Raw genomic sequence first — 27,826 nt, 5'->3', positions numbered from 1 at the left:
AGTTTGTTTAGAAACAGCGCCGTATGTTTTTTTTTCTCTCTGGCTAGATGTGCGGGAATGGAGACGTGGCGCCGAGCGGGACAGCTGTTGAGCGAGTCGTGGGCCGAAGTTATTGGATAAGAAAACACAGGCGACACGGTCGCCACCTGCAGCCTGCGGGCAATGTACCGGGGCCGCTGTATTTTGTGGCCGTCAGAGGCAACGCCGAATCCGAGGGACACACGCACATACACTTGTTTGCATGCGGCAGTAATTTTCAGTTCCTGTTTAAACACAGCAGCAGATAGCTTAGTGATGTGGTGAGAGCTGTTTACCTGTCCCTTTGGCAGCGCGGCTGGTGATTGCGCGGTCGATTCTGATTTTTACATAAAGTGCTACAAAGGCTGGACTGACCTTTTGCAAAATTCACATCATAAAACATTTCCAGTGCTGGGTAAGTTGGGCCCATTTCATACTTTTTAAACTCCAGGTCCAAAGTGTCAGTGGTTGTGGTGACTTGCTTTCGATATTTTTTTAAATCAGCCGAGATGTTAGTATACAGCTGTGATTTGAACTTTGGCCTCCTGGTTCAGAGGAAGGGATATTACCACTGTGCCACAGGACCCCAAGTAGCTTGCTTTAAACATCGTAACTGGCTGATTGGCAAGGCGTTCACAACATGTTTTCTGGCTGAACGTTTTTATGATGTGCCACCAACCGACTTTTTTTTTGGAAAGCCTCACATTCCCATTTCTTCTCTTTATTTTCTTGGTTTCTGTGATCTGGGACTCCAGAAATTCTAAAACCAGAGATCCAAATCCCTGATAATTTTGAATTTACAGTATTAGGCGTACCACTTTTAAAAACAGAAACTCCGCATCGGTCGTTTTAACCTTGGTTACTTGTAGTTATACCTCGGCAACACACACACACACCAGTCCGTATCTTGGGATAAATCCCATGTTGTGTGGTAAAAATTGCTTTAAGTGCTCCGATTACAGCTATAGTCCACGTTATTTGCGTCGATTGCCACTAAGCAGCTTCAGCTTGCAAACAACCTTTCTCCGATTGGAGAGAGCGGTTGATTGCTGATATTACGCGACATTAAAATACTCCCCCCCCACCTCCCCAAGTCACTAGGAGATACGACTTCGCGTTCTTTACGGCTGCATCCTGGTTAATGTTTGGCAGGAATTTTGCTTCCTCCAGTACTAACTCACAAGCATTGAAGGGTCATACAACTCAAGGAACAGGGGAGTGCGAGGTTGTAGCTTGAGCTCTTCAGGTCATTTGAACTTCATAATTGAAAATCATAAGTTTTGACTGCACAGCTCCCCGCCCGTCCCACCAGTACGTTTCACCAGAAGTTTTTTTTTTGACAGCACATTCGGTTCTTACTGGGCAGGTGGGCAGTGAAGAACTGGCCTTAGTGCCGAGACCACTGCACGACCACAAAGTTATACGAGGTATCAGTGTAAGTTTAGGGAGTGCTTCATTTCTTGGTAGGGCTTCTTCAGTTCAATGGGAACAAATCCCTGCTGTTTACTGGAAGAGGGAAACGAACCACGTATCCTCGTTTTAATATTTGATGGTATCGTTTACGGAGTCATGGTCAGAGATGTTCACAGTTCCCTCTGCAATTGATGGTTTATTTTTTGTCACTTGTATTTGACAGTGAATGATGCAGTAACATACAGTTAAAAGCATCAACAGTCGCCACAATCCAGCGTCATTTTGAATAGCTTAAGAATTAAAAGGATAAAAGATATAATTGAAAGAGAGAACCGAAAGAACTGCCGTTGCTGTAAATCAGAAACAAAAACTGGAATTGCTAGACAAGCTCAGCAGGTCTGGCAGCAGCGGTGGAGAGAAATTTGTGGGGTTAACGTTTCAGATCCAGTGACCCTCCCTCGGAACAGCTGTCTGGGCTACAGTTAATACGTTGCCTAAAATAATTGGGGATTTTTAAAAATGGGGAATGGAAAGTGGTCGCATATTCATTTACAAAATTGCAGAACTATTTCAGACTATGAAGAGAGGACATAGAACTGGCACCAGTCACAATTCAAACTAATTTTTAATGTTTGCTGTCCAGAGTGGAACAAACATTTCCACCTACCTACTGTCAATAGCTCTCATTAACCACAGTGTTTGAATTGATTATTCAAAACCCTGTATTTATTAGCTCTTTGTGTAGCCAGTTGAGGTCTGACTTTTGTGAAGATATTTTCCTAATAAACCTGTTCAGAGCTATTATGTGATCACTTCTGGAGCAGTTAGGAACTGACCCCAGGCCTCTTAGCTCAGAGGTAGGGATGCCCATATTTCCAATCCCTCTATTCTTGCATATTGTCCCACTTTCTACATTCAAAGTACAATTGCCAGTTCTTCTACCACCATTCATTTACTGACATTGAAATTCACATTTGGTTTATTTTTGCTAGTTCAACCATGTTATCACTATACTTGCCATTTGTATCATTTCTGCAAATTATTTGCACTTCCTGTTTTTACTCTGTAAATGCCTAATAAATATATTTTTATATGGCATGCAAATTCAGGCTTCTGTGAGCCCCAAATGTAAATCAGCATACACAGTAAACACAGAGTTGCAAAACCATAATCAGAAGGCACTCCATTAGCAACTTGAACTACTCTGAGAAAGTAATCTTAACCCTAAATCCTAATTTTAACTCAGGGCAGTGAGACACCTGTGAAATTTCAGTACATGAGCCTCTTTCAAATAAGGTTAAGTTGAATACACTACAAAATTACTTGAAGTACAGTGAAGTATTTTCTTTTGATGTCCTGAGAACAGTAAAGGCACTGAAAAACACAAGGTACTTTCTTCTTTCTTTATTAATATTCTAAATTGTTTAAGGTAAAATTTCTGTTTTCATGATCTGTCAGTTGGTTAATGCATATCTTGTAGTTCAGAGACATAAGATCAAGAAGACATCAGTATTTGAAAGAAAAACAGAAATTGCTGGAGAAACTAGCAGGTCTAGCAGCTTCTGTGGAGAGAAATCAAGAGTTAGCATTTCAAATCCAGTGACCCTTCATCAGTATTTGGTAGTGTCAAGTTAGGCAAGTTTATTTATGCTGCAGCAATTGTGGAAAAATAATGTTAGCCTTGGAATCCCTGAGCTGGGTGGGACTGGGATAGGGGTGGAAAGTATCATACATGGTTTTTGTTTCTAAGTGCTGGAAAGTGTGGAGAGTTGAAGATTGGTGTGAACTATATTGAGCTCTAGGATCAGCTTTTTTTGTAAGGATACCATATAAATGCAAATTATTGTTGTTTATCTGCAATGCCTTATACAGTTCAGTGATGGTCATTATCAAGTTTGCTTAGGTAGGAGTGCCAACATCCTAGAAATGTATCCAGCTGCACTCCTGAAAAAATAAAAGTGACATTGGGTGTGTACTGTGGAACAAAATTACTTGAGGCGTTGATGCTGAAATATTATTAACATGTTTCCATGACTAGTACACACAATCATATTGATCCCTGTGTTATTTTCAACCAGAAGCGTTCCAACATTAGGAGTATTAAAACTCGCAGGTTGCGAATTACATTGGGAAGGGGTAAAGTCATAACACACTTTATCAATGTACTGTGCTGCATATTTATTAAAAGATCCTGTATTTTGTTACATTTTCACAAAACATGTTTGAGCTTTTTGCCTAAGTAGAACACCTCATAGGTTCCTGTGAAATATAAAGTTCAAATAAAATGAATATCAGATTGGATATAAAACCAGTTGGGAGCTGAATACTGTGTACTTTGTATATGTATCCACCCCGATGCTTAAAATACTGTTTTGGCTTGGAACCTTTAGTATCCTATACATAATGTGAATTACAAAGAAGTTCCATGTATTTGATACTCTTTTACTTATTGTTCTCTGCAGTGTAAGCTGGTTATCTTCAAGTCCTCTGAGTGAAAAGAGGGAGTTGTGAACACTGGGATGCCTCAACTAACTGCAGCTGCTGCTTTGCAGATTGGTTTGTTAATATCTGCACTTCCTGCACAGTATATTTTATCTCGCTGGTCTGGCAGTGATTCTGCTCAGCGCATCCGGGCATCAAGAAGGTACTGTTGCATGTTCTCTTTCTTAACATCTGTTGATGTTTTTAATAATGTGCTACTGCTGTGGAAGGGAAATCTTCACAGACTTTGCATAGCTAGTGTCAACATCAAACACTCCCAAGTCAGGCATTGCAAAGAGGTAAGGCAATATGCCAACACTCCGTGACTGTGTTGATCCTCAGGATATACTACAGTCAAATTTTATAGCTTTCAAAATGTGCTTTGAGTAAAAATGTGTGCTGATAGGTGTTGTCACCACTATTCACTGCTTCAGTGCTAAATACTTAGATTTAATGGATTTTAACTGATTGGTCTGCCCAATATACATCAGTAAAGCAAAACGCAGTGTACTGTAGTTTTGGGCATTATGTGGATATTCTAGACAATCCTGGCTATACCCTGATGCATCAATTTATTGCCCACCACAATCCTATAATTTTATAATGTGTTGTACCATGTTTATGTATGATTATGGGTCAGTGTTGACTGATCAGTAGGGATGTGTCAAAATCAACATTTGCCACTGTGAACAGTAGCCTAAATACTTCTCTCTGTTTCTTATTCACTTAGAATGAGACAGCACAGAGGAGGTCATCTGAGCTATTGTACCAGCTCTTTGGTAGAGTTAGCCAATTATTTCCATTCCTCTACTTTCCCCCGATATTCTTGTACAAAAAAACTTGCTTAAAGTATTTACCAAATTTTCTTTGAAATAAAACAATTTAGTCTGGTTCTTCAGCCCTTTCCAGATGCCAAGAACTTACTGTGTTCAAAAGAAACTGTGTCCTCATATCTTTCACCATTCCTTAAATCTATGTCTTCTGGTTACCTTGTGCCACTGGCAACTCTTTCTCCTATCAGAAGCATTAACAACCCTACCAAATGTCTTAACTTCCCTACTCTAGGCAGAACAACCCCAGTTTTTTTTTATTATCTCTAACTGAGATTCCATATCTGTGGCCCATTCTAACACCCGAAGGAGTTACTGTCCATCCTTACATCATACAAATTAGAGATAGTAGGAACTGCAGATGCTGGAGAATCCGAGACAACAAGGTGCAGGGCTGGATGAACACAGCAGGCCAAGCAGCATCATAGGAGCAGAGAGGCTGACGTTTCGGGCCTAGACCCTTCATCAGAAAAGGGGGAGGGGAAGGGGGTTTTGAAATAAATAGGGAGAGAGTGGGAGGCGGATAGAAGAGGGATAGAGGAGAGGATAGGTGGAGAGGAAACAAACAGGTCGAAGAGGCGGGGATGGAGCCAGTAAAGGTGAGTGTAGGTAGGGAGTTAGGAAGGGGATAGGTCAGTCCAGGGAGGACGGACAGGTCAAGGGGGCCGGATGAGGTTGGTCGGTAGGAGATGGAGGTGCGGCTTGAGGTGGGAGGAGGGGATAGGTGGGAGGAAGAACAGGTTAGGGAGGCAGGGACGAGTTGGACTGGTTTTGGGATGCGGTGGGGGGAGGGGAGATTTTGAAACTTGTGAAATCCACATTGATACCATTGGGCTGCAGGGTTCCCAAGCGGAATATGAGTTGCTGTTCCTGCAACCTTCGGGTGGCATCGTTGTGGCACTGCAGGAGGCCCAGGATGGACATGTCATCTGAGGAATGGGAGGGGGAGTTGAAATGGTTCGCGACTGGGAGGTGCAGTTGTTTGTTGCGAACCGAGCGTAGGTGTTCTGCAAAGCGGTCCCTGAGTCTCCGCTTGGTTTCCCCGATGTAGAGGAAGCCACACCGGGTACAGCGGATGCAGTATACCACATTGGCAGATGTGCAGGTGAACATCTGCTTGATGTGGAAAGTCTTCTTGGGGCCTGGGATGGGGGTGAGGGAGGAGGTATGGGGGCAGGTGTAGCACTTCCTGCGGTTGCAGGGAAAAGTGCCGGGTGTGGTGGAGCTGGAGGGGAGTGTGGAGCGGACAAGGGAGTCACGGAGAGAGTTGTCCCTCCGGAAAGCAGATAAAGGTGGGGAGGGAAAGATGTCTTTGGTGGTGGGGTCGGATTGCAGATGGTGGAAGTGTCGGAGGATGATGCGTTGGATCCGGAGGTTGGTGGGGTGGTACGTGAGGACGAGGGGGATTCTTTTTTGGTTTTTATTGCGTGGACGGGGTGTGAGGGATGAGGTGCGGGAGATGTGGGAGACACGGTTGAGGGCGTTCTCGACCACTGAGGGGGGGAAGTTACGGTCCTTGAAAAACGAGGACAACTGAGATGTACGGGAGTGGAATGCCTCATCCTGGGAGCAGATGCGGCGGAGGCGAAGGAATTGGGAATAGGGGATAGCATTTTTGCAGGAAGGTGGGTGGGAGGAGGAGTATTCTAGGTAGCTGTGGGAGTCGGTGGGCTTGAAATGAATATCGGTTTCGAGGTGGTTGCCCGATATGGAGACAGAGAGGTCCAGGAAGGGGAGAGAGGTGTTAGAGATGGTCCAGGTAAACTTAAGGTTGGGGTGGAAGGTGTTAGTGAAGTGTATGAACTGTTCGAGCTCCTCGTGGGAGCACGAGGCGGCACCGATACAGTCATCAATGTAACGGAGGAAGAGGTGGGGTTTAGGGCCGGTGTAGGTACGGAAGAGGGATTGTTCCACGTAACCTACAAAGAGGCAGGCGTAGCTTGGGCCCATGCGGGTACCCATGGCTACCCCCTTTGTCTGTAGGAAGTGGGAGGAATTGAAAGAGAAGTTGTTGAGTGTGAGGATGAGTTCGGCTGAGCGGATGAGGCTATCAGTGGAGAGGGAACTGGTCGGGCCTGCGGGACAGGAAGAAGCGGAGGGCCTTAAGGCCATCTGCATGGGGAATGCAGGTGTAGAGGGACTGGACGTCCATGGTAAAGATGAGGTGTTGGGGGGGCTGAATTGCCTACTTCTATTCGGGAGATTCAGAAGTTGTCTTATCAATCGCGCCAATTTTAATGCACAATCGTTCAATTCCCTTCCCCACTACATTGCGTTGCCTTCAAGCTAACAACTTTTTGGAAGGTACACGCAACGTAAAAATATTTTTATCCGCTCCCTAAATACAGAGTGATAAGCTGCTCAAGCTCAGAAGCCCCGAACTCGAAGTCAAGTACTCCGAAAGAATGTGAAACACTGACAATCTATAAACTGCCGTATGTCTTCGATACTAAACATCACAAAAGCTGTTCATCCCTCCTTTCCTACGTGACACTTAAGACAATTTGATGATTCAAACAAACTTTCAAAATTATTTCACAGCAAATGGAAATTGACGTTGAACTCTAAGATGAAACTGCTATAGAAGGAAACATCAGTAGGACACAGCCCAGCAAACCATTTGCCACTAATTCACTTGCAGACACCTGTAAACCTGCTAGGAGGTACGCACCATGTAAATACATTTGAATAGTTCCCGGCATTGATCAACAGACAGGGAGCAAACTAAACTGAAAAGAGTAAAACTTCAAAAGACTGCCGCGAACTCTCAACAACACATGCTCGCAGCTCGATGTTTAATGCTATTAAACCTTTGGTTGAGAGCCGTGTTATTGTAGACAGACACTGAACGTCGCATGGTATCGGCTTGTTTAAGGAAATTAACGCATGTGACCCCCGCCAGCAGTAAAAGCAAGCTTCTCCGCCCATCCCAAACATAAACTTTGTTTTTCTCTCCAGAGAAAACCGTAAGAGCCGGATTACGCTGGACGTTGTTAAAGGGTATAAAGATGAAAGGTGTTTCATGTTCGTATCCCGTTTATACAGAAGAGGCTCACCCCCACTTTATTCGCCATTTTCAACCGTTCACCGCTGCAGTTGCGCTTTCTAGAAATTTCCAGAGGCGCGTGCTGACGGTGATGTCACCACTGACCCGACCTGACTGCACGTCCATTGAAACGGGGAATGGGGCAGGCCGATAAGTAACTCCAAAAGATAACAAGGTGTAGAGCTGGATGAACACAGCAGGCCAAGCAGCATCAGAGGATCTATCCATCTTCTATCCGCCTCCCCCTCTTTCCCTATTTATTTCAGATCCCCTTCCCCCTTCCCCTCCCCCATTTCAGAAGAAGGTCTAGGCCCGAAACGTCAGCCTTCCTGAACCTCTGATGCTGCTTGGCCTGCTGTGTTCATCCAGCTCTACACCTTGTTATCTTTTGGAGTTACTTATCGGCCTGCCCCATTCCCCGTTTCAATGGACGTGCAGTCAGGTCGGGTCAGTGGTGACATCACCGTCAGCACGCGCCTCTGGAAATTTCTAGAAAGCGCAACTGCAGCGGTGAACGGTTGAAAATGGCGAATAAAGTGGGGGTGAGCCTCTTCTGTATAAACGGGATACGAACATGAAACACCTTTCATCTTTATACCCTTTAACAACGTCCAGCGTAATCCGGCTCTTACGGTTTTCTCTGGAGAGAAAAACAAAGTTTATGTTTGGGATGGGCGGAGAAGCTTGCTTTTACTGCTGGCGGGGGTCACATGCGTTAATTTCCTTAAACAAGCCGATACCATGCGACGTTCAGTGTCTGTCTACAATAACACGGCTCTCAACCAAAGGTTTAATAGCATTAAACATCGAGCTGCGAGCATGTGTTGTTGAGAGTTCGCGGCAGTCTTTTGAAGTTTTACTCTTTTCAGTTTAGTTTGCTCCCTGTCTGTTGATCAATGCCGGGAACTATTCAAATGTATTTACATGGTGCGTACCTCCTAGCAGGTTTACAGGTGTCTGCAAGTGAATTAGTGGCAAATGGTTTGCTGGGCTGTGTCCTACTGATGTTTCCTTCTATAGCAGTTTCATCTTAGAGTTCAACGTCAATTTCCATTTGCTGTGAAATAATTTTGAAAGTTTGTTTGAATCATCAAATTGTCTTAAGTGTCACGTAGGAAAGGAGGGATGAACAGCTTTTGTGATGTTTAGTATCGAAGACATACGGCAGTTTATAGATTGTCAGTGTTTCACATTCTTTCGGAGTACTTGACTTCGAGTTCGGGGCTTCTGAGCTTGAGCAGCTTATCACTCTGTATTTAGGGAGCGGATAAAAATATTTTTACGTTGCGTGTACCTTCCAAAAAGTTGTTAGCTTGAAGGCAACGCAATGTAGTGGGGAAGGGAATTGAACGATTGTGCATTAAAATTGGCGCGATTGATAAGACAACTTCTGAATCTCCCGAATAGAAGTAGGCAATTCAGCCCCCCCAACACCTCATCTTTACCATGGACGTCCAGTCCCTCTACACCTGCATTCCCCATGCAGATGGCCTTAAGGCCCTCCGCTTCTTCCTGTCCCGCAGGCCCGACCAGTTCCCTCTCCACTGATAGCCTCATCCGCTCAGCCGAACTCATCCTCACACTCAACAACTTCTCTTTCAATTCCTCCCACTTCCTACAGACAAAGGGGGTAGCCATGGGTACCCGCATGGGCCCAAGCTACGCCTGCCTCTTCGTAGGTTACGTGGAATAATCCCTCTTCCGTACCTACACCGGCCCTAAACCCCACCTCTTCCTCCGTTACATTGATGACTGTATCGGTGCCGCCTCGTGCTCCCACGAGGAGCTCGAACAGTTCATACACTTCACTAACACCTTCCACCCCAACCTTAAATTTACCTGGACCATCTCTAACACCTCTCTCCCCTTCCTGGACCTCTCTGTCTCCATATCGGGCAACCACCTAGAAACCGATATTCATTTCAAGCCCACCGACTCCCACAGCTACCTAGAATACTCCTCCTCCCACCCACCTTCCTGCAAAAATGCTATCCCCTATTCCCAATTCCTTCGCCTCCGCCGCATCTGCTCCCAGGATGAGGCATTCCACTCCCGTACATCTCAGTTGTCCTCGTTTTTCAAGGACCGTAACTTCCCCTCCTCGGTGGTCGAGAACGCCCTCAACCGTGTCTCCCACATCTCCCGCACCTCATCCCTCACACCCCGTCCACGCAATAAAAACCAAAAAAGAATCCCCCTCGTCCTCACGTACCACCCCACCAACCTCCGGATCCAACGCATCATCCTCCGACACTTCCACCATCTGCAATCCGACCCCACCACCAAAGACATCTTTCCCTCCCCACCTTTATCTGCTTTCCGGAGGGACAACTCTCTCCGTGACTCCCTTGTCCGCTCCACACTCCCCTCCAGCTCCACCACACCCGGCACTTTTCCCTGCAACCGCAGGAAGTGCTACACCTGCCCCCATACCTCCTCCCTCACCCCCATCCCAGGCCCCAAGAAGACTTTCCACATCAAGCAGATGTTCACCTGCACATCTGCCAATGTGGTATACTGCATCCGCTGTACCCGGTGTGGCTTCCTCTACATCGGGGAAACCAAGCGGAGGCTCGGGGACCGCTTTGCAGAACACCTACGCTCGGTTCGCAATAAACAACTGCACCTCCCAGTCGCGAACCATTTCAACTCCCCCTCCCATTCCTCAGATGACATGTCCATCCTGGGCCTCCTGCAGTGCCACAACGATGCCACCCGAAGGTTGCAGGAACAGCAACTCATATTCCGCTTGGGAACCCTGCAGCCCAATGGTATCAATGTGGATTTCACAAGTTTCAAAATCTCCCCTCCCCCCACCGCATCCCAAAACCAGTCCAACTCGTCCCTGCCTCCCTAACCTGTTCTTCCTCCCACCTATCCCCTCCTCCCACCTCAAGCCGCACCTCCATCTCCTACCGACCAACCTCATCCGGCCCCCTTGACCTGTCCGTCCTCCCTGGACTGACCTATCCCCTTCCTAACTCCCTACCTACACTCACCTTTACTGGCTCCATCCCCGCCTCTTCGACCTGTTTGTTTCCTCTCCACCTATCCTCTCCTCTATCCCTCTTCTATCCGCCTCCCACTCTCTCCCTATTTATTTCAAAACCCCCTTCCCCTCCCCCTTTTCTGATGAAGGGTCTAGGCCCGAAACGTCAGCCTCTCTGCTCCTATGATTATACAAATTAGGCCTGTTTTCTTGAGAATTTAGAAGGTTAAGGGGTGATCTGATCAAAGTCTTCAAGATATTAACAGGAAAAGACAAGATGGATGAAGATTAACTATTTCCACTAGCTGGGGATCCTAGAACTAGGGGGTATAATTTAAAGTTAGGGCCAGACCATTCAAGAGATTTTAGGAAGTACTTCTACACAGATGTTTGAAATTATTTTCTACAAATGGCAGTGAATGCAGGATCAATTGCAAATTTTAAAATGAAATAGATAATTTTTTGTTAAGCAAAGGTATTAAGGGATATATGCCAAAAGCAGGTATATGGAGTTTAGGCCAAAGATTAACTATCATCTGATTGAATGGCGAAACAGGCTTGAGGGGCTGAATGGCCTACTCCTAAATTTTGTGTTCCTGAAGGGTGATGCTCAGAGCTGAGCACAATGGTCCAGAATTTACAACATTAATAACAGCAAGCTTATAACATTCTTAGAGAGTAATTCTGGCAGCAATTTATGACTTCATGTGCAATTAGATCCAGAAACTGATGTCAGAGATACTCTGCTGTTCCTCAAGGATGCACTGTTCTAGCTCACTAACACTGTGTCTCTGAAATGGAATGAAATTGAGATACTTCCTGACTTTTCTGGACTAAAGGCAGTTGAAAAGTTAGCGTTGGTACCTTTCAGAGTAAAAGAGTTTTTAACAGCATAATAAGTTGTCTTCAATGCTGAACAACCTATCTGGCCTTGAAGAAAAATATAGAAGTAATCTCCATCCCACAGAATAAAATTAATCTTGTAGATTTTAAGAAAAAAATACTTCTCTTGATTCTGCCCTTTAGTCCTTTAGTTCCAGTCTTTGTTTTGCTTTACTATGTATTGTTTAGACATAATTCATATTTCTTTATCTTTCATGGCTTGGCCTTTGGGTATCTCTGAGGATTCTTCAGCCTAATTTGGTAAAGACCCTCATTGTTGCTTGCCCTCTTCACAGATCTCCTGCAGAGGCCACTGGGTAGGTGGCAGTCTCCACCGACAGGCAGGAGAAAAATCTGTCGGCAGTTCAACACAAAGTGAATGTTGAAAGCTGTTACTCTCGGGGAAAAATCCCAACCAATACATCAGCTGTGGCCTAATGAGTGTTTTATAAGTTTCAAAAATAAATTCCTAGCTTTTGTATGTAATTCCTCTATTAAGAATGCATACACCCATGGTCTCTGTATCTGCAGCCCTTTAAAATGATTTCATTTAGTACATTTTAGCTCAAATCTTCTTGTCTCTGGATTTTTACATACTGATCAAAGACAGGGAATGTCATCAGGATCCTGTGGAACTTCCAATGGCTAATTTCCCTGCTCTCTCACAGACCTCCCTGGCATGAAAGCCATGCTGACAATCCCTAATAAGTCCATTCTTTTCCAAATGCAAGTAAATCCTATCCCTAAGAATCTTCTCTATTACTTTCCCTACCACTGATGTAGGGAATCTCCAATCTTCTGGGACTATATTTCTGGCTAAAGATTTGTGCCAAGGCCCCGGCAAACTCCTCACTTACCTCTCTCAGTATCCTGGGATAGATCTCATCAAGCACTGGGAACCTATCTATCTCAATGTTTTTCAAGACATCCAACACCATCTCCTTCTTAATATTGGCATGCCCTGGAATATCAACGTACCCCTCCCTCATCTTACCATCAGCTACATCCTTCTCCTTGATGAATACCAATGCAAAGCACTCATTAAAGACCTCACCCAGTTCCTCTGGCTCCACACATAAACTCACTGCTTTGACCTTGAATGGACTTAACCTTTCCCTCTAACAACTCACCCACCACTGATGTCAGACTCGCAGGTCTATAGTTCTCCGGCTTCTCCTTACAGCCTTTCTTAAATAATGGGACACTATTGGCCACACTCCAGTCCTCTGGCAGCTCAACCGTGATTATAGATGATACAAATATTCCTTCTAGGGGCCCCCATAATTTCATCCCTAACTTTGCACACAAGATCAGGTTCTGGAGATTTATCCACTCTTATGTCTTCTAAGACCTCCAGCACTTCCTCTTTTGTAATGTGAACTATTTCCAAAACATAGATATTTATTTCCCTGATTTCTCTGGTCTCCATTTCTTTGTCCCCAGTAAAAAAAGTGACATGAAATATTAATTGAATATCGCTCCCATCTCCTGAGGCTCAACACAAATACAACCTCTTTGATGTTTAAGGAGCCCTACTCTCTCTCTAGTTGCTCCCTTGCTCTTAATGTAGTTTGGAATTTCTTTGGATTATCCTTAACCTTATCTGCCAAGACTGTCTCATATCCCCACTTTGCCTTCCTGATTTCCCTATTAAGAATGCCCTACACTCTTTATATCCTTCAAGAGATTCTGTATCTAATACATAATTCTTTTATTACTCTTGCTTATTTTTCTTGTTTTATTATTCTTAACCTCAATATCTTTATTCGTCCATTGTTCCCTAATCTTACCAGCCTTACCTTTCACTCTAGCAGGAACATATTGCCTTTGAACTCTCCTTATTGCACTTTTGAAAACCTTCCACTTGTGACTCAACGCTTTACCTGCGAACAGTCTACTCCAATCAACTTTTGAAAGTTCTTGTCTCATGCCATTAAAATTTGCCTTACTCAAATTAAGGACTTTAATTTTTATGGAAGGCTTAATCCTTTTCAATAACTTTTAAAACTAATAGAATTATGATCACTAGTCCCAAAGTGTTCCCCCACTAACACTTCAGTCACTTGCCCTGCCTTATTTCCCAAGAGAAGGTCGTGTTTTGCTCCTTCTCTAGTTGGAACATTTACAGGTTGATAAGGAAAGTTTTCTTGGACACATTTAATAAATTTCTCACCATCCAAACCTTTAACACTATGTCAGTCCCACTCAATGTTTGGAAAGTTAAAATCTCCTACAATTACAACCCTATTATTCTTATATAAGCTGAGATCTCTCTACATATTTGCACCTCAATTTCCTCTGACTTTATAGTACAATCCTATCAAAGTGATAATTCTTTCTTATTTATAATTTCAACCCATATATTTTCACTGGATGATCCCTCTGAAATATCCTGACTAATTACACTAGTAATGTTATCCTGAATCAAAAACACCACACCCGCTCCTCTCATACCTCCCTTTCGATCCTTCCTTTAACATCTAAAACTGGAACACTTGAGTTCATCAGCCTTACTTGTGAGACCCCTTGCATTGAAATAAACACAATTTAATTCTTCAGAGTTACCTCTTTCTCTGACTTGCTTGTGTCCGTCTTTTCTAATTAACTAATGATGGCCATGAAATCATTGTCGAGTGTCATATAAAATCATCTGGTTTGCTATTATCGTTCAGAGAAGGAAAACTGCTATCCTTACCTGATCTGGCCCATATGTGATTCCAGAACCACAACAATGTGGTCACCTTCTAAATGCCCTCAAAAATGAAATGAAACCGGACCAGAGAGACTCGGCATCAACCTAGGTCCCTGAAATTTATGACAGCAAAACTCAACCTGTAAAGTCTTCCTTACTAACAACTGGGAGCTAGTGCCAAAATTGGCAGAGCCAGTCTCACAGACTAGTCAAACAACAGCCTGACATATTCATAGTCACGGAATCATACCTTCCAGACAATGTCCCAGACACCACTATCACTATCTTTACGTGTACCCTGTCCCACCAGCAGGATAGACCTAGCAGAGGTGGCAGCATAGTGGTATATAAATGGGAATAAGTTTTCCCGGGAAATCTTAACGTTGACTCCAGACCCCAAGATCAAAAAACTTTTACCATGTACTCTTCACCCCCCACTACCCCCCACCCCCCTCACCTCTATGTTGAATACCATCAAGCCAGGGACCAGCCCTGATTCAGTGAGGAGTGCAGGAGGTCATGCAAGGAACAGCACCAGGCTTCACAAAAAGTGGTGTCAACCGAATGAAGTTACAACGCAGAACCACATGCGTGCCAAAGAGCATAAGCAGCAATTGATAGACAGGACTAAGCAATTTTACAAGCAATGAATCAGGTCTAAGCGCTTTCCATTCATGAATGGCAATGCACAACATGTGGTTTGGCCATGCTAAATTGCCCATAGTATCCAGAGATGTGCAGGTTTGGTGGATCAACCATGGGATATGCAGGGTTACAGAGATAGAGTAGGGCAAGTGGTTCTGGGTGGGATGTTCTTTGGAAGGTTGGTGTGTGCTCAATGGACCAAATGACCTGCTTTCCACACTGTGGGGATTCTGTGATTCTATGATAACTCACTGGAGGAGGCTGAGGCTGCACAAATCTGCCCATCCTCAATGGTGAGGATGCCCAGCACATCAGTGCATACAACAAGGAGGAAGCATCTGCAACAATCTCCAGCCAGGAGTGCCAAGGAGGTGATCAATCTCAGCCTCCTCCAGAGGTCCCAAGCCGCGCAATAGCCAGTTTTCAGCCAATTTGATTAACTTAATGCGATATCAAGAAATAAGTGAATGTGCTGGATGCTGCAAAGACTGTGGATCTCAACAGTATTCCTGCAATGGTACTGAAGACTCTTGCTTCAAAACTTGCAATGCTCCTTTACCAAACTGTTCCAGTACAGCTATAATGTGGCATCTACCCAACAGGGTGGAAAATTGCCCAGGCATATCCTGTACACTTAAAAGCAAGACAAAACGAACCCAGCCAATTGCCACCCCTTTCAGTCAACTCTAAATCATCAGTAAAATGATGGTAGAGATTATCGACAAAGCTATCCAGCAGAACTGTCTAGTTTGGAGTCTGCAATTGCCACTCAGCTCCTGACCTCATTACTGCCTTGGTTCAAATACAGTCAAAGGGCTGAGCTCCAGAGGGAAGATGACTGCCTTTGACATCAAGGCTGAATTTGATTTGAGTGCGGCATACAGGGGCCCTACCAATCTGGAGTCAGACATCTCAACTCCAGGACATCTCTGCAGGAGTTGCTCAGGGTAGGGTCCTAGGCGAACTATCTTCAGCTGCTTCATCAACAATCATCCCTCCATCATGATGTCAAAAGTGGGATATTTGCTGATGATTGCATAAAATTCAGCATCATTAACAACTCCTCGGATACTGAAGCAGTCAATGCCCAAATGTAGTAAGATTTGGATATCAACTAGGTTTGGGCTGCCAAGTGGCTTATTAATGAATTTCATAATTTTGTCTGACTATAAATGAGATGTGGACATAATGGACCAAATGTCGTCCTCCTGAAGTGTAACCATTCTGTGAGATAACTGTATTAATGTTGTCCCATAGATTTATGCAATTTACTATCTTGGCTTGCTTTTTGGAATTCTTATTGTTCTATTTACGTCAGCACCATTTTTTAGTTAACGGCTCTGGAATGCTAACTTGCAGCTATGGTAAGTGGCCTGGAATAATTTTCTTCCATTGTGATGATGTGCAGTTCTCATTTGACCCTGGTCCTTCATGGCATTGGTGAGATTTGATGCATTATGTTACAAAGGAGCCTAATGATTTCTAAAAATCAATGATTACACAATACATGGGAAGTTATTTCTGAGCATGCCTTATCTTTACAAGATTAAGTGAGTTTCGTATATTGAGACCTGATCACTTTTTTTATTTGCAAGGGAGTTGGAGGATATGATGTGGCTGCATGAATGTGGCCCCAGTCAGATCATCCATGATCTTACTGAATGGTGGAGTAGACTCAAAGAGCCAAACGGACCACTCTGTTCCAATTTTTTCTGATTTCATAATTTTGTCGCTGTTTCCCTTTCTCTTTCTCCCACACCCTAATATATTGAATAATTCCAATTCCATTCTCAACAGGTTAATCAATAGCTGGAACCGATTCAAAAACTCTTATTTAAATGTACAAGCATGGAAGGACTGGCTAAAAGAATGGAGTTTAAAAGAAAGGTAGGATGTTGCATAATCCAACCAGCTTTAGCACTTAAGCATTATTATTGACAATATCTGCTGATAATCCAGAGCCATAAGGGGGATGTTTATGTTATAATATATCCTTAACCTTACTTATGGAGTCTGTTTGTTTGCGTATTGTATCTTGGTGTGATAAACTGCATGGAGCCAACATTAGTATGAGTGCTATACCACTTCACCACCTCCCTTGACTTCCTGAGTGTTTATCTGACATCCACCTTTGATTAAGTCAGAATGTCTTCAAGGTCAAATGTGGGAAAATCAAAACTATCACCTTCAGTCTTTGCAAAGACTCTGTCCCTCCTTGCATTTGGTTGCTATTACTTGGCAGTCTTGGCATTCTGCCAGATTTGAGCCAAATAATCCCGGTTATTTGAGAGACTAACTTGCTGACCCAGCAGAAATTCAGAACAGTATGATCAAAGGTTTGAAGGACTCAAATGTATCTTTGTGCTGTTTCCCTGCAAGTAGATTTGCTCCAGAATTGATTGCAATTTGAATACACCTAGGCTGCTTACTTCTATTTCCACACTATTTCCTACTTCTACCATGCAGCTATTTACATATCCTTATTACTTTCAGACTGAATTGTTTCACTGGTCTCCAGCACAACTCCAGCCCATCCCTAGACTCCATATATATGTGTCTGGATTTCAGTGTATCCCTAACAGCTCCAGATTATTCCTCCTTTTGGGCATACTGTTCAACAACTTGGATTCTATCCTGCAATTCCATCCTTCAAATCTTTTTCTTTCCTTTAAAACATCACCTTGTTGACACATCCTCCCTCTTCTAACTCTTCTGTTTCTGGGGCCATGATCTGTTTTCCTTGACCTTATTTGAAGCTTCTAGGAATGCTGTTAATGTTACAAGTGGAAATAAATCTGAGTCATTCTGGTTATTATCCCTGTGGTTACTCAGTTGCTCCATTTACTGTTTTAAAACTGGTTCACAGAGGGAGCATCGAACGTAAAGGTAAGGAACAAGGATGTTTAAGTTTAATAACAGTGTAGTTCATTGAGGAAGGGCTGATATACACCTTGCTGTGGAACTGCATAAATATTTTAGAGAAGCTGGATCTTATAGAAGTCAAAACAAAAAACTGGAGAAACTCAGCTGGTCTGGCAACAACTGTGGAGAGGGAAACGGTCTGAATTCTGTTTTGTTTTGGCTAAGTGTGAGTTGCTTCAAGTTTCTAGGAGGGACACTCGCCATAAGGCCTAGCAACATATCTCACTGTATCTTGCTAAACCTGCCTCATTAACTACCTACCCTGCCCCAAGGCAACCCACTCATCTAATTCTGACCCCACATTACCACATGCCATTCCTAGAACAATTCACCAGTTATGGATTTTGGCCAAAAGACCGGCATCCCATGTGCCCACAATACCTTTAAAAGCTTGCTGTACATCCAGAAAAGCACTGTCATTCCGGTGCTGTCCTACACAGCCACAGACATTTGCATTGGAGCTTGCAGACGGGCGTAAATTGGTGCTCCACTTTGTTGACAGGAATGTGGAAGTCCTACCGGACAGGATGGTGCAGAGGTAGGACTTCACTTTGTCTCAGGACCAGCAGTGGAGGCCACAACACCAGCCTAATCTGAGGTTGACAGCCAGGGCACAACAAAGGCCAAAGTTCACCTCCACTCCACATCTTGTCTTTGCCTCATATTCACACTATCTCCATTATTGTACTCACCTCCTAACAAGATTAATGCTGTACCACTTTCACTTTTGCCTGCAACATCTCCATTAAATTTCTCTCTTTCCCTAACATCACTGGCACAGTGGCTCAGTGGTTAGCACTGCTGCCTCTCCGCGCCAGGGACCCAGGTTCAATTCCAGCCTCGGGCGACTGTCTGTGTGGGATTTGCACATTCTTCCCGTGTCTGCGTGGGTTTCCTCCTGGTGCTCTGGTTTCCTCCCACAGTCCAAAGGTGTGCAGGGTAGGTGGATTGGCCATGCTAAATTGCCCATAATTCCCAGGAATATTTAGGTTAGGTGGGTTAGACATGGGGAAATCAGGAGTAGTGGAATGGGTCTGGGTGGGATGCTGTTCGGAGGGGCGGTGTGGGCTTGTTGGGCCGAATGGATTGTTTCCACACTGTAGGGATTCTATGATTCCTTCATGTCCTCTGCTGAGTCTACTCATTTGCTCGGGTTACCTCCCCTCGCCCTACCTGTTTCTGTATTGGTATCGGAGACTGCCCTTGACTTACTGTGCTGGAACCCCCTGAGCGAAGGTCATCCCTGTTGACTGAGGATTGTTAACAACCACGACTTGCATCCTGGCAAAACACAGCAGAATTACTTTGAGCCCTGGGATCTCTGGCTAAGGGAGCAAAGATCAAAAAAGCACAGCAAAACAGAGATGTTGTGAGCACCCAAACAGAGTGAGGGAGCAGCAGCATTACACTGATAGTTGCCAATGCAGCACTGAATTGCAGAAGCATCCTGTAAGAGATGTACATCAGAGATGTGCCATGAGAGTTCTTGGAGACTGCCATGTGTCAGTCACCGATGTCGGTTGTGTATGGCTACTCCCTGAGATGTTGGGGCCCGATATTGACATGGAGATCCTTTGGAGCAAATGGAAGCTGAAGTTGCCAGCTACTGGCTTTGACTTCCATGTTGAGAATTCTCAATGTCTAGCTTATTGACACATTTGTTAAATTGAGAAGATGAATATTAATCTGGTGAATCATGTTCAATCAGCTATGATCTCCCTTAATTGGCAACTCACCATTGCCTAGAGTGAAATTTATCACACAACTTGGCAAATGCGTAAGAAATGCAGCGTGTTGCTCCTGACGTCTAGATAGACCTTTCCCGACTTCATGTCTGCTTCTGCCATAAATCTTGCTTAGCCCACGTCATTCAGACCTCTATAAGATTACACATAGAGTTAATGTTTTGAGTCTGAAGATACTTGCTCAGGTTCTGATTTTATTTCAGATTTCCAGCATCTGCAGTATTTTGCTTTTGCTGGTTTGTATAGAATATGAAACATGTTTTCGGTGGTCATATAGTACATTGCAGCTGGTTTACTGTTCAAGAGGACAAGCAATTTTAACCACATATTATTACAAAGCTATTTGCATAATGTTTATCAATTATATATTGCTTGCCAGATTCATCTTCTAATTTTACTCGTAAAATTAACTCACCTGCAATCTCCAACTAAAGAGAAATTACTCTTGATACAAAGTGAAATGCCTCTCAAGAGAAAAGAATGAACATTCAAAGAAAGTTGGTGGGGGCAGGGGTGTCATTGCTCTTGGGTCTTTTTACTTCCTCCTTATGAGTTAGTGAAAATTAATTTTTACTTGTTTATGCACATAGAATCCCTACAGTGTGGAAGCAGGCCATTTGGCCCATCGATTCCACGTGACCCTCCAAAGAGCATCCTATCCAGACCCACCTATAACCCTGCATTTCCCATGGTTAATCCATCTAGCCTGCACATCCCTGGATACTACAAGCAATTTAGCATGGCTAGTCCACCTAACCGGTTCATCTTTGGACTATGGGAAGAAACAGGAGCACTGGGAGGAAACTCACACAGACACGGGGAGAATGTACAAATTTCACACAGTCACCAGAGGGTGAAATCAAACCCAGGTGTCTGGCACTGCGAGGCAGTAGTGCTAACCAGTGAGCCACTGTGCCACCTCTGAAGTTTGTACAGTTATAAGAATATGGTTTTGTTAATTTTGTTGAAACGCCTTTACTTTGGTATTCTACAGATCTACCCAGCATGAAGATCCTCCTGGAGAGTCCCCAGCTATGGAGGTATTTCTATTGAATGAGAATGATGGATACTTTGCAGGTAACTTGGGAACAGTAGAGACCTCTCAGAGTACCAAACATACATAATTTATTACAATCTGTTGCACAACTTAATCACTTTTTCTACCAAAACAAAAATGCAGCCCCTCTTGAATTTACTAACACTGTTTGTTTGTTTGTGTTCTCCATCTATTTATCACTTGGTTTGAAAGAAATAAAACTGTTCACTGTTGTGATTGTAATTTTGCGCCTATGATAACTGGTTACATAAACAAATTGTCCTATACTAAACTTTATTTTCCAAATTTTCTTAGATTCTCCATGCTGATACATACTATCAGTTGTGTTGCCCTTCTCTGTATTCTCTCAGAAGCTTGAGTGTAGGGTGGTGATCACTGTAAGATCTAGACATTGTAAGAACCCTGTTTGCTGTTTAGTTTGGGGCTGTGCTATCTCAGTGTTGCTTTATGATCAGCTTTGTAGTATTTCAGGAAAACTGTTTTATCTGAATACAATAGTTTTCACTTTTAAACAAGAAATGTGTGCCATATTTGGATAAAAATATCAATTTTATTAACGAGACAATTTAGATGTTAGGGAACTGAGTAACAGTGAGTTTTCATAATATTTAAGGAATCAAACCCATCTCAAATTGATAGGAAGTTCCACATGAATGCGCTACCTGCTGCAGCTATTTCTGCCTGGTGATCTGCTATGTCATGCTGTCCTGTTTCTCGCCACCCTCACCTAATCTCCAAAACTTATATGTCACAATTGCGATAGAAGAATTTTAAAACAACAATTTGAAATGGAATCCTTTTTATGAATGATATTCTTACTATGAGCATTCTTAAAAGGCTCCAAATTAAATCTCACTGCACCTTTGTTAAAAATGCTATTTTCTTCTTGTTTTCCCAGACTCACCTGAGCCTCGCTCTCCCAGGCCACTGTCTGTCAAATACAGAGTAGGACAAGTCTTCAGACACAGGCAGGATGGGTATATCGGTGTGATTGTTGGCTGGGATGAGAAAGCAAGAGCTCCGGAAGAATGGCTTAACCAAAGATATCCTTCCGACATGGAGGTTAGAGAGTAGTGCACAAAAAGGAAAAACTTTGTTCAATGTGCTGAGCAACTTTTGAGAGATCTGTTGATATTCTGTTTATTTTTCATTGCTAAGAAAATGCAAGTTAACAGCAAAAAGCCGTCCAAGAAAGTTTAAAAAAGGAACCTTTTTAGTTTACGTGTAAAAGTCACTGAATGATCTCCTTAAAGTTGAGTTTGATTTAGCGAATTATTGATGTCAGTTACGCTCATAGGCTGAAATATTGTTTTCCAGAGGTGAAGAAGTAGCTGTGGAAAAGGTTGGTGCCGTGGTCATGGTGCTGTACCTGCTGCATACCCTACCCAGTCTGTCCCCACTGTGTTTATATGAGGAGCAGGAGAGGTGACCCATTCAGCTGTGAGCTAGTTGAGTAACATTGCTCAGACACAGACAATTTTTCACCACGTTTGGATTGTACATGTGTGGAGCAGCTTGGTACCAAGCATTCTCTTCCAACCCCACGGCCACCCCACACACAATTCATACCATGTAAAGCCAGGCTAACTTTTAAGTTCAGACTCCCATCAGCGTCTCTTCTTTGAGGCTGCCAGCAGTTCCAGCAATGACCACTACTCCCTGTGGCACTGCTGGGAGGTGTCAGCCTCTTGTTGTCTGGCAGCTCCCAGAGGTGGGCCTCCCTCTTGAGCACGAGCAAAAGGCCTCGCTCAAGCTGAAAAATGATTCAGTGGCCATCATTTGTCACTGACCTCTATGTCTGAGGTGCAGAGACCAATCCCTCCTATTACAATGCAACCCATGATGTTAAAAACAGATGGAAAATACAATTCTGACAATGTATTATGTCATAGTCTAGGAATATTTTTCAGGGGAAGGAAATTAATCCCGGACAAGTAGCCCTGACTTTTCATTTGTTTGTTTTACTGGTGGGTGAAAATAGTAGTTAAAGGAACAATCTTTATTTTGGTTTCTCTGTATCACTTTGGAACTCGCCAATAAGGACCATGTGAACAAATTCTGGTAACGTTCTGCTACAATATTTTTAATTTTGCAAGTAGAGAGTGCTTTATTTTCATTTGCATACATACACATATAAACACTTATCACTATATCTTCATTTATAGATTATGAAGTATACTCCCCATTATAAGATTCTGATTCACACAAATGATGGAAGAGATTCAGAAACAGCCTATGTTCCAGAGTTGGATATAATTGTATTAACTGGTGTACAGGTAAGTGTTTGAGTGTGAAGGTGAGGGTAGGTTTGGGAGTGAGATGCTGTGTAAAAGCTGAGGGGGAAAGGACTGAAATTCCATTATGTGTCTGTAATGTAATTCCAGCCTAGTTGAGAACACCACTTAGACATCCCTGAGTTATTGCAAAGTTATATCTAGAGGCATGTCAACATTTAATTGTGCATTTTATTGTGTTCTTGAGAGATTATTTTAATGTTTCAGATTGGACTGGATAGGTTGGATCAAACAATTGTCATTTAAGCCTTAAATGACTATGTCCCCATATTGAGGGTAGTTCACAAAAATATATTCTTGTATGCATCTCGGATGATAATACAGGCCTCAGTAAAGGAGAATGAAAAACAAGGGTCAAACATTTGAGCACAAAATAATGCTCATTTGTTATTACATAGTAAAGAGAACAATGTAAACATTTGTGAAGTGAGTGATTCAGGTTTACACACAGTTTGGAGGTGTCTGACCTTGTTAAAGTACAAGGGAATGGAACTAAACTAAGATGGAAAATGGCAAGCCTTGTAATTACAATCATTAGAAATGGTTGGGTGTCTGTCGAAACCGTTTGGATTGGACATCACCTTGGTGGTGATAGACTGCATTACATCTTTTACTTCATCTTTTCCCTGGAAACATCAAGCTCATTTTCTGGGATACGTTCCCACAGGTACCTGTCTCAACAATTCATTATTATCACAAGAGTTTTGATAGAATGTGCTGCTAGTCCACACAACTGGATATGGCATCACAGCTGAGACCCAATCAGCTTTCATCCAACACCTACCCATACAGGTGCAACTGGAGAATAATTGAGAGTGAACACTATGGCAGATTTTTGCTATCCTACCCAAGAAATATTAAGATTGTCTATAAAACCTATACAACTCCCTAGCCTGAGCTTTCAGATTTGTTAACCACACGATATTTGGTAGCAGAATGCTGATCAGTTTTGCATTTTGTTATTTTTAGGTGTACCACCCGCTGTTAGTATATTATTTCAGCATGTTTGATGGAGAACAGTACATAATGATGCCATGGCTGATGCAAGTCTACCCACATGACTGAATGGTGATTAATTATAAAATGATGCAAGAAATGTATTTTGCGCCATAATTTTTATTTTGAATCCTTTAAATTGATGAAGACCTCTAAATGTGTAATGTATTTAAAGTATAATGCCAAAACTCTTTAAAGGAGATGTAAAAAGTATTGCTGTTATCTACTCACATTTATTGATAATTCTGGTTAAAATATGAAATAACTGGCAGATGATTCAGTTATTCTATAAAAATCAAATGTATATTTTCTACATTTTTTGAGAATTTTTTGAGATTATTCAATTCATTTCTTCCTTGAACAGTGGCACAATGTATCATAGGTTTCTTACCTGCACACCCTTTTTCTCAAATCTTGATCATTCACTGACCTTTTCGTAGCTTATAGAAAGAAAAATTAAAGGGATAATCCAGTAGTAATTTATAACATGTCCTTTCTATTCCTATAGCAACCGCACTATGGTGTTGCTAAGTAGAAATTGAAACTTCCACTTTTCTGTATGTGAGTTGGAATTGATTTTTGACTTTAGGCTGCAATAAACTGAAAACTATAGGGTAGCTACCTAGGCTTGTCTATCTCCCTGAATTATAGCTCTGGAGTTTCTTTTATTTCAATATACCAGTTCACAAGCTTTTTCATTGAGCATAGCTTAGTAACAGAATGATTCACACGTGACCCAGATCTGGGAGAGTTGAGTACCAGTAGGAGTGCTTTAGAAGGATTTCCTGGTAAAAGGAAATGTCAGCCAAGGTTCTTGCCTTTGACTGCTGGGAAGTGCATTTCTTTTGAAGCTGGGCATGGACAGACTCAGCCTCCAAGGAATAATACTGAATGATACCCACTGGCCATTTTTATAAATGAAGATGGACCACCATAGTAAGGCTCATTAAAATTAATGGCAAGTGATGGTGGTAAGACTGAAGGTTCTGTTCATATCACTAGAGACCAGATTTGTCCCTCCTTGATTTAATCTTCTAATTTGGCTGCTCCAACAGACTAACCCAAACTTTTACCATGTTTGAGTCAGCAACAGGCTGCAAACCCCACATGCAATCCATTGAAAGTATTTCCACCTCAGTAATATTCTCAACTGTATCCATACTTGATAACTACTATTACTAAACATCACACACCTTCTTTACTTTCAGGCCTTTCTTTACCACTACGCCCCACAGAGGTATCCTGAGGTCGATCTGTTGAATCTCCATATCAACCTAAACTTTGCTGCGTCAGTTCTATCCTACCCTGTCCTTGTCAACTTTCAGTGGTTCCTTGATCCCTGTTTGATTATTTCATAGAAACAAAAAAGAAATCTAAGGACAGAAAAATCTCTAAACCCAACTGGACCAAAAACTAAATGTTTCCAGTCACATCTTGCATGATTTTGTAAAATTAACGCAGTTTTAGCATGTCTGGCAGCATCTGTGGAAAGTGAAGCAATGTGAGAACACACTCAGCCAGGCAAAGGAGGGCAGTGGAGAATTGAGACTGTTCATCTATTGTTGGGAAAATGTTCAAGTCTGTTGTAAAGGATGTAATCTAGATGCATCTAGAAATACATAATATGTTCAAGCAGAGTCAGCATGGCTTCATGAAGGGGAAATCATGCCAGATCAATTTCTTAGAGTTTTTGAGGAGGTAACAAGCAGCACCGATGAAGGGGAACAAATAAATGTAATATATTTGGATTTCCAAAATGCATTCAGTGAGGTACCACGCGTAAGACTACTTAATCATCTCACTTTTAAACTTGACCCTACTATCATCATTCTTGAAAATCTTAAGTGCATTATCAAGGTTTAATAAACTTTTCTCTTAAGAACTGTTCTGCTTGAGTAGAGTTGTAGAGCATTACAGAGCAATTTGTTCTTATGAAAGAGGCCCTTTGGACTATCATAGCTGCACTGGTCATCAAGTGCACTACAGTAGTCCCATTTCTCAGCACTTGTCCTGCAGTCCTGTTTGTTTGGTTTTTAAGTATTCACCTAAATTTTCTTCAGTGTTGTAATGGTTCCAACCTCTATGACCCTTTCAAGCAGTGAGTTCATGATACTTTCCACCCTCTGAGTGAAAAAAGTATTTTCCCTAAATCCTCTGTAAATCTCCTGCCATTAGCTTACTCTAAACCTTCTTTTCAACAGTATAAACAATCCTATGTCTTCAACCTCTTCGTTGGTCAGATGTCTTAGGATAGGTATCATGTTGCTTCCTGTTTAGTATTTTTTCAATTTCTAGATATTGTTTCTGTAGTATGGTAGCCAGAACGGTACACTATTCTGCATGTGTCCATGCTAATAACTCTTTAAATTCATTGTCATCCTAGTTTTTGAGCTCTTATTCTGACTATACATCCAAAGGTACAGATTACTTTACTTATTGTTGTTACTCTGTGATGTTAGCTTCATCATATAGACATTATCTATTTTTCAGCGCCTTCCATCAACATCTCTGTCCTCAATGATAGTGGTATCTGAATTTCATCAATGTGAGAGACAAAGCTGGAGCATTTGTAAACATCTTCAACCAGAAGTACCAAGTGACTATTGCACCTTGGTGTCCTCCTGAGTCCCCATCGTAACAGGTTCAGCCAATAGATAGAGTTGATGGGGCATTTCAAGACTAGGGGGCACATTTTTAAGGTGAGAGAGATTTAAAAAAGATGTAAGAGGCAAATTTTTTACACTGAGAGTGGTTCAGGTGTGGAATGAACTTCCTGAGGAAATGGTGGATGCAGGTACAATTACAATGTTTAAAAGACATTTGAATGGATACATGAATAGGAAAGGGTTGGAGAGATTTGAGCCAGGATCAGGCAGGTTGGACTAGCTTAGTTTAGGATTACGCTCAACATGGACTGGTTGGATTGAAGGGTCTGTTTCAGTGTTGTATGACTCAATGACTCCACATCCTATCAAAAGAATGCCTGAAGGCATTTGATGCCTCAAAGTCTTTGGCCCTGAAAACGGCCTGGCTATAGTACTGAAGACGTGTGCTTGAGGACTAGCTACACCCTGATCAAGCTGGTTCTAGTAGAACTGTAACAGTGGTAATGTAGAAAATTGCCTCGGTACACCCTCGTCTCCAGAAGCAGGCCAAATTGAATCTGGTTAATTACGGTCCTATCAGTTTATTCTCAGTCATCAACAAGGGGATGGAAAGTGTCATCAGCAATGCTGTCAAGCATAACCACCTCAGCTGTAACCTGTTCAATCATGTTTGAGCTCTGCCAGAGTCGTTTGGTTCCAGACCTTATGACAGCATTGATCCAACTGTGGACAAAAGAGCTTGAACTCAAGAGGTGAGCATCTGCCTTAACCAAGTGTGGCAATGAGTAACCTAAATTAGACTGAACTCAGAGGGAAAACTCTGCACTGGGAAACTAGCACGGTGGAAGATGGTTATGGTTGTTGGAGATCAATCATCTCAATCCCATGACCTTGTTGCAGGAGTTCCTCAAGATAGTGTCCAAGGCTCAACCATCCACACTTCTTCATCAATGTCCCCTCACACTGCCCCAAAAAATCAAAATACAAAAATTTGGACTGTTGCTGATGTTGCACAGTGTTTCGCAACATTCACAGCTCCTCAGACTCTGAAATAATCCATCTTGGTATAAGTTTCATATCATCATGCTGTCATATCATTGTCATTTTAAAAAGTTTGATAAGCTATGTGTAGATTACTGTAGCAATATGCATTGTTTCAGAACATTTTGTTCACCTTCAGTTCCTATGAATAAAATAAACATCAAAACCA

General features: G+C 42.6%; 1 protein-coding gene across 4 annotated transcripts; it reads left to right on the top strand.

Moving 5' to 3' along the window:
• Nucleotides 1-27,826, top strand: si:dkey-261l7.2 (uncharacterized protein LOC569751 homolog). 4 transcript variants are annotated; one of them, XM_048597251.1, is made up of 8 exons: nucleotides 1-433; nucleotides 3,894-4,075; nucleotides 16,794-16,883; nucleotides 20,658-20,740; nucleotides 21,619-21,782; nucleotides 22,886-22,996; nucleotides 23,984-24,082; nucleotides 25,219-27,826. In XM_048597251.1, the coding sequence occupies exons 2-7, from the start codon at nucleotides 3,951-3,953 to the stop codon at nucleotides 24,077-24,079; spliced, it is 669 nt and encodes a 222-aa protein (XP_048453208.1). In that variant the 5' UTR covers nucleotides 1-433; nucleotides 3,894-3,950; the 3' UTR covers nucleotides 24,080-24,082; nucleotides 25,219-27,826. The 4 variants fall into 4 exon arrangements, with proteins under 4 accessions (XP_048453208.1, XP_048453207.1, XP_020383812.2 ...); XM_048597250.1 differs by having other exon boundaries at nucleotides 2-299; nucleotides 23,984-27,826; XM_020528223.2 differs by having other exon boundaries at nucleotides 2-433; nucleotides 23,984-27,826.

The sequence above is a fragment of the Rhincodon typus genome, chromosome 5, assembly GCF_021869965.1.
Source record: "Rhincodon typus isolate 14 chromosome 5, sRhiTyp1.1, whole genome shotgun sequence".
NCBI lineage: Eukaryota > Metazoa > Chordata > Chondrichthyes > Orectolobiformes > Rhincodontidae > Rhincodon > Rhincodon typus.
The sequence above is the reverse complement of the archived record's forward strand: the minus strand, read 5'-3'. Positions and strand labels throughout refer to the sequence as shown.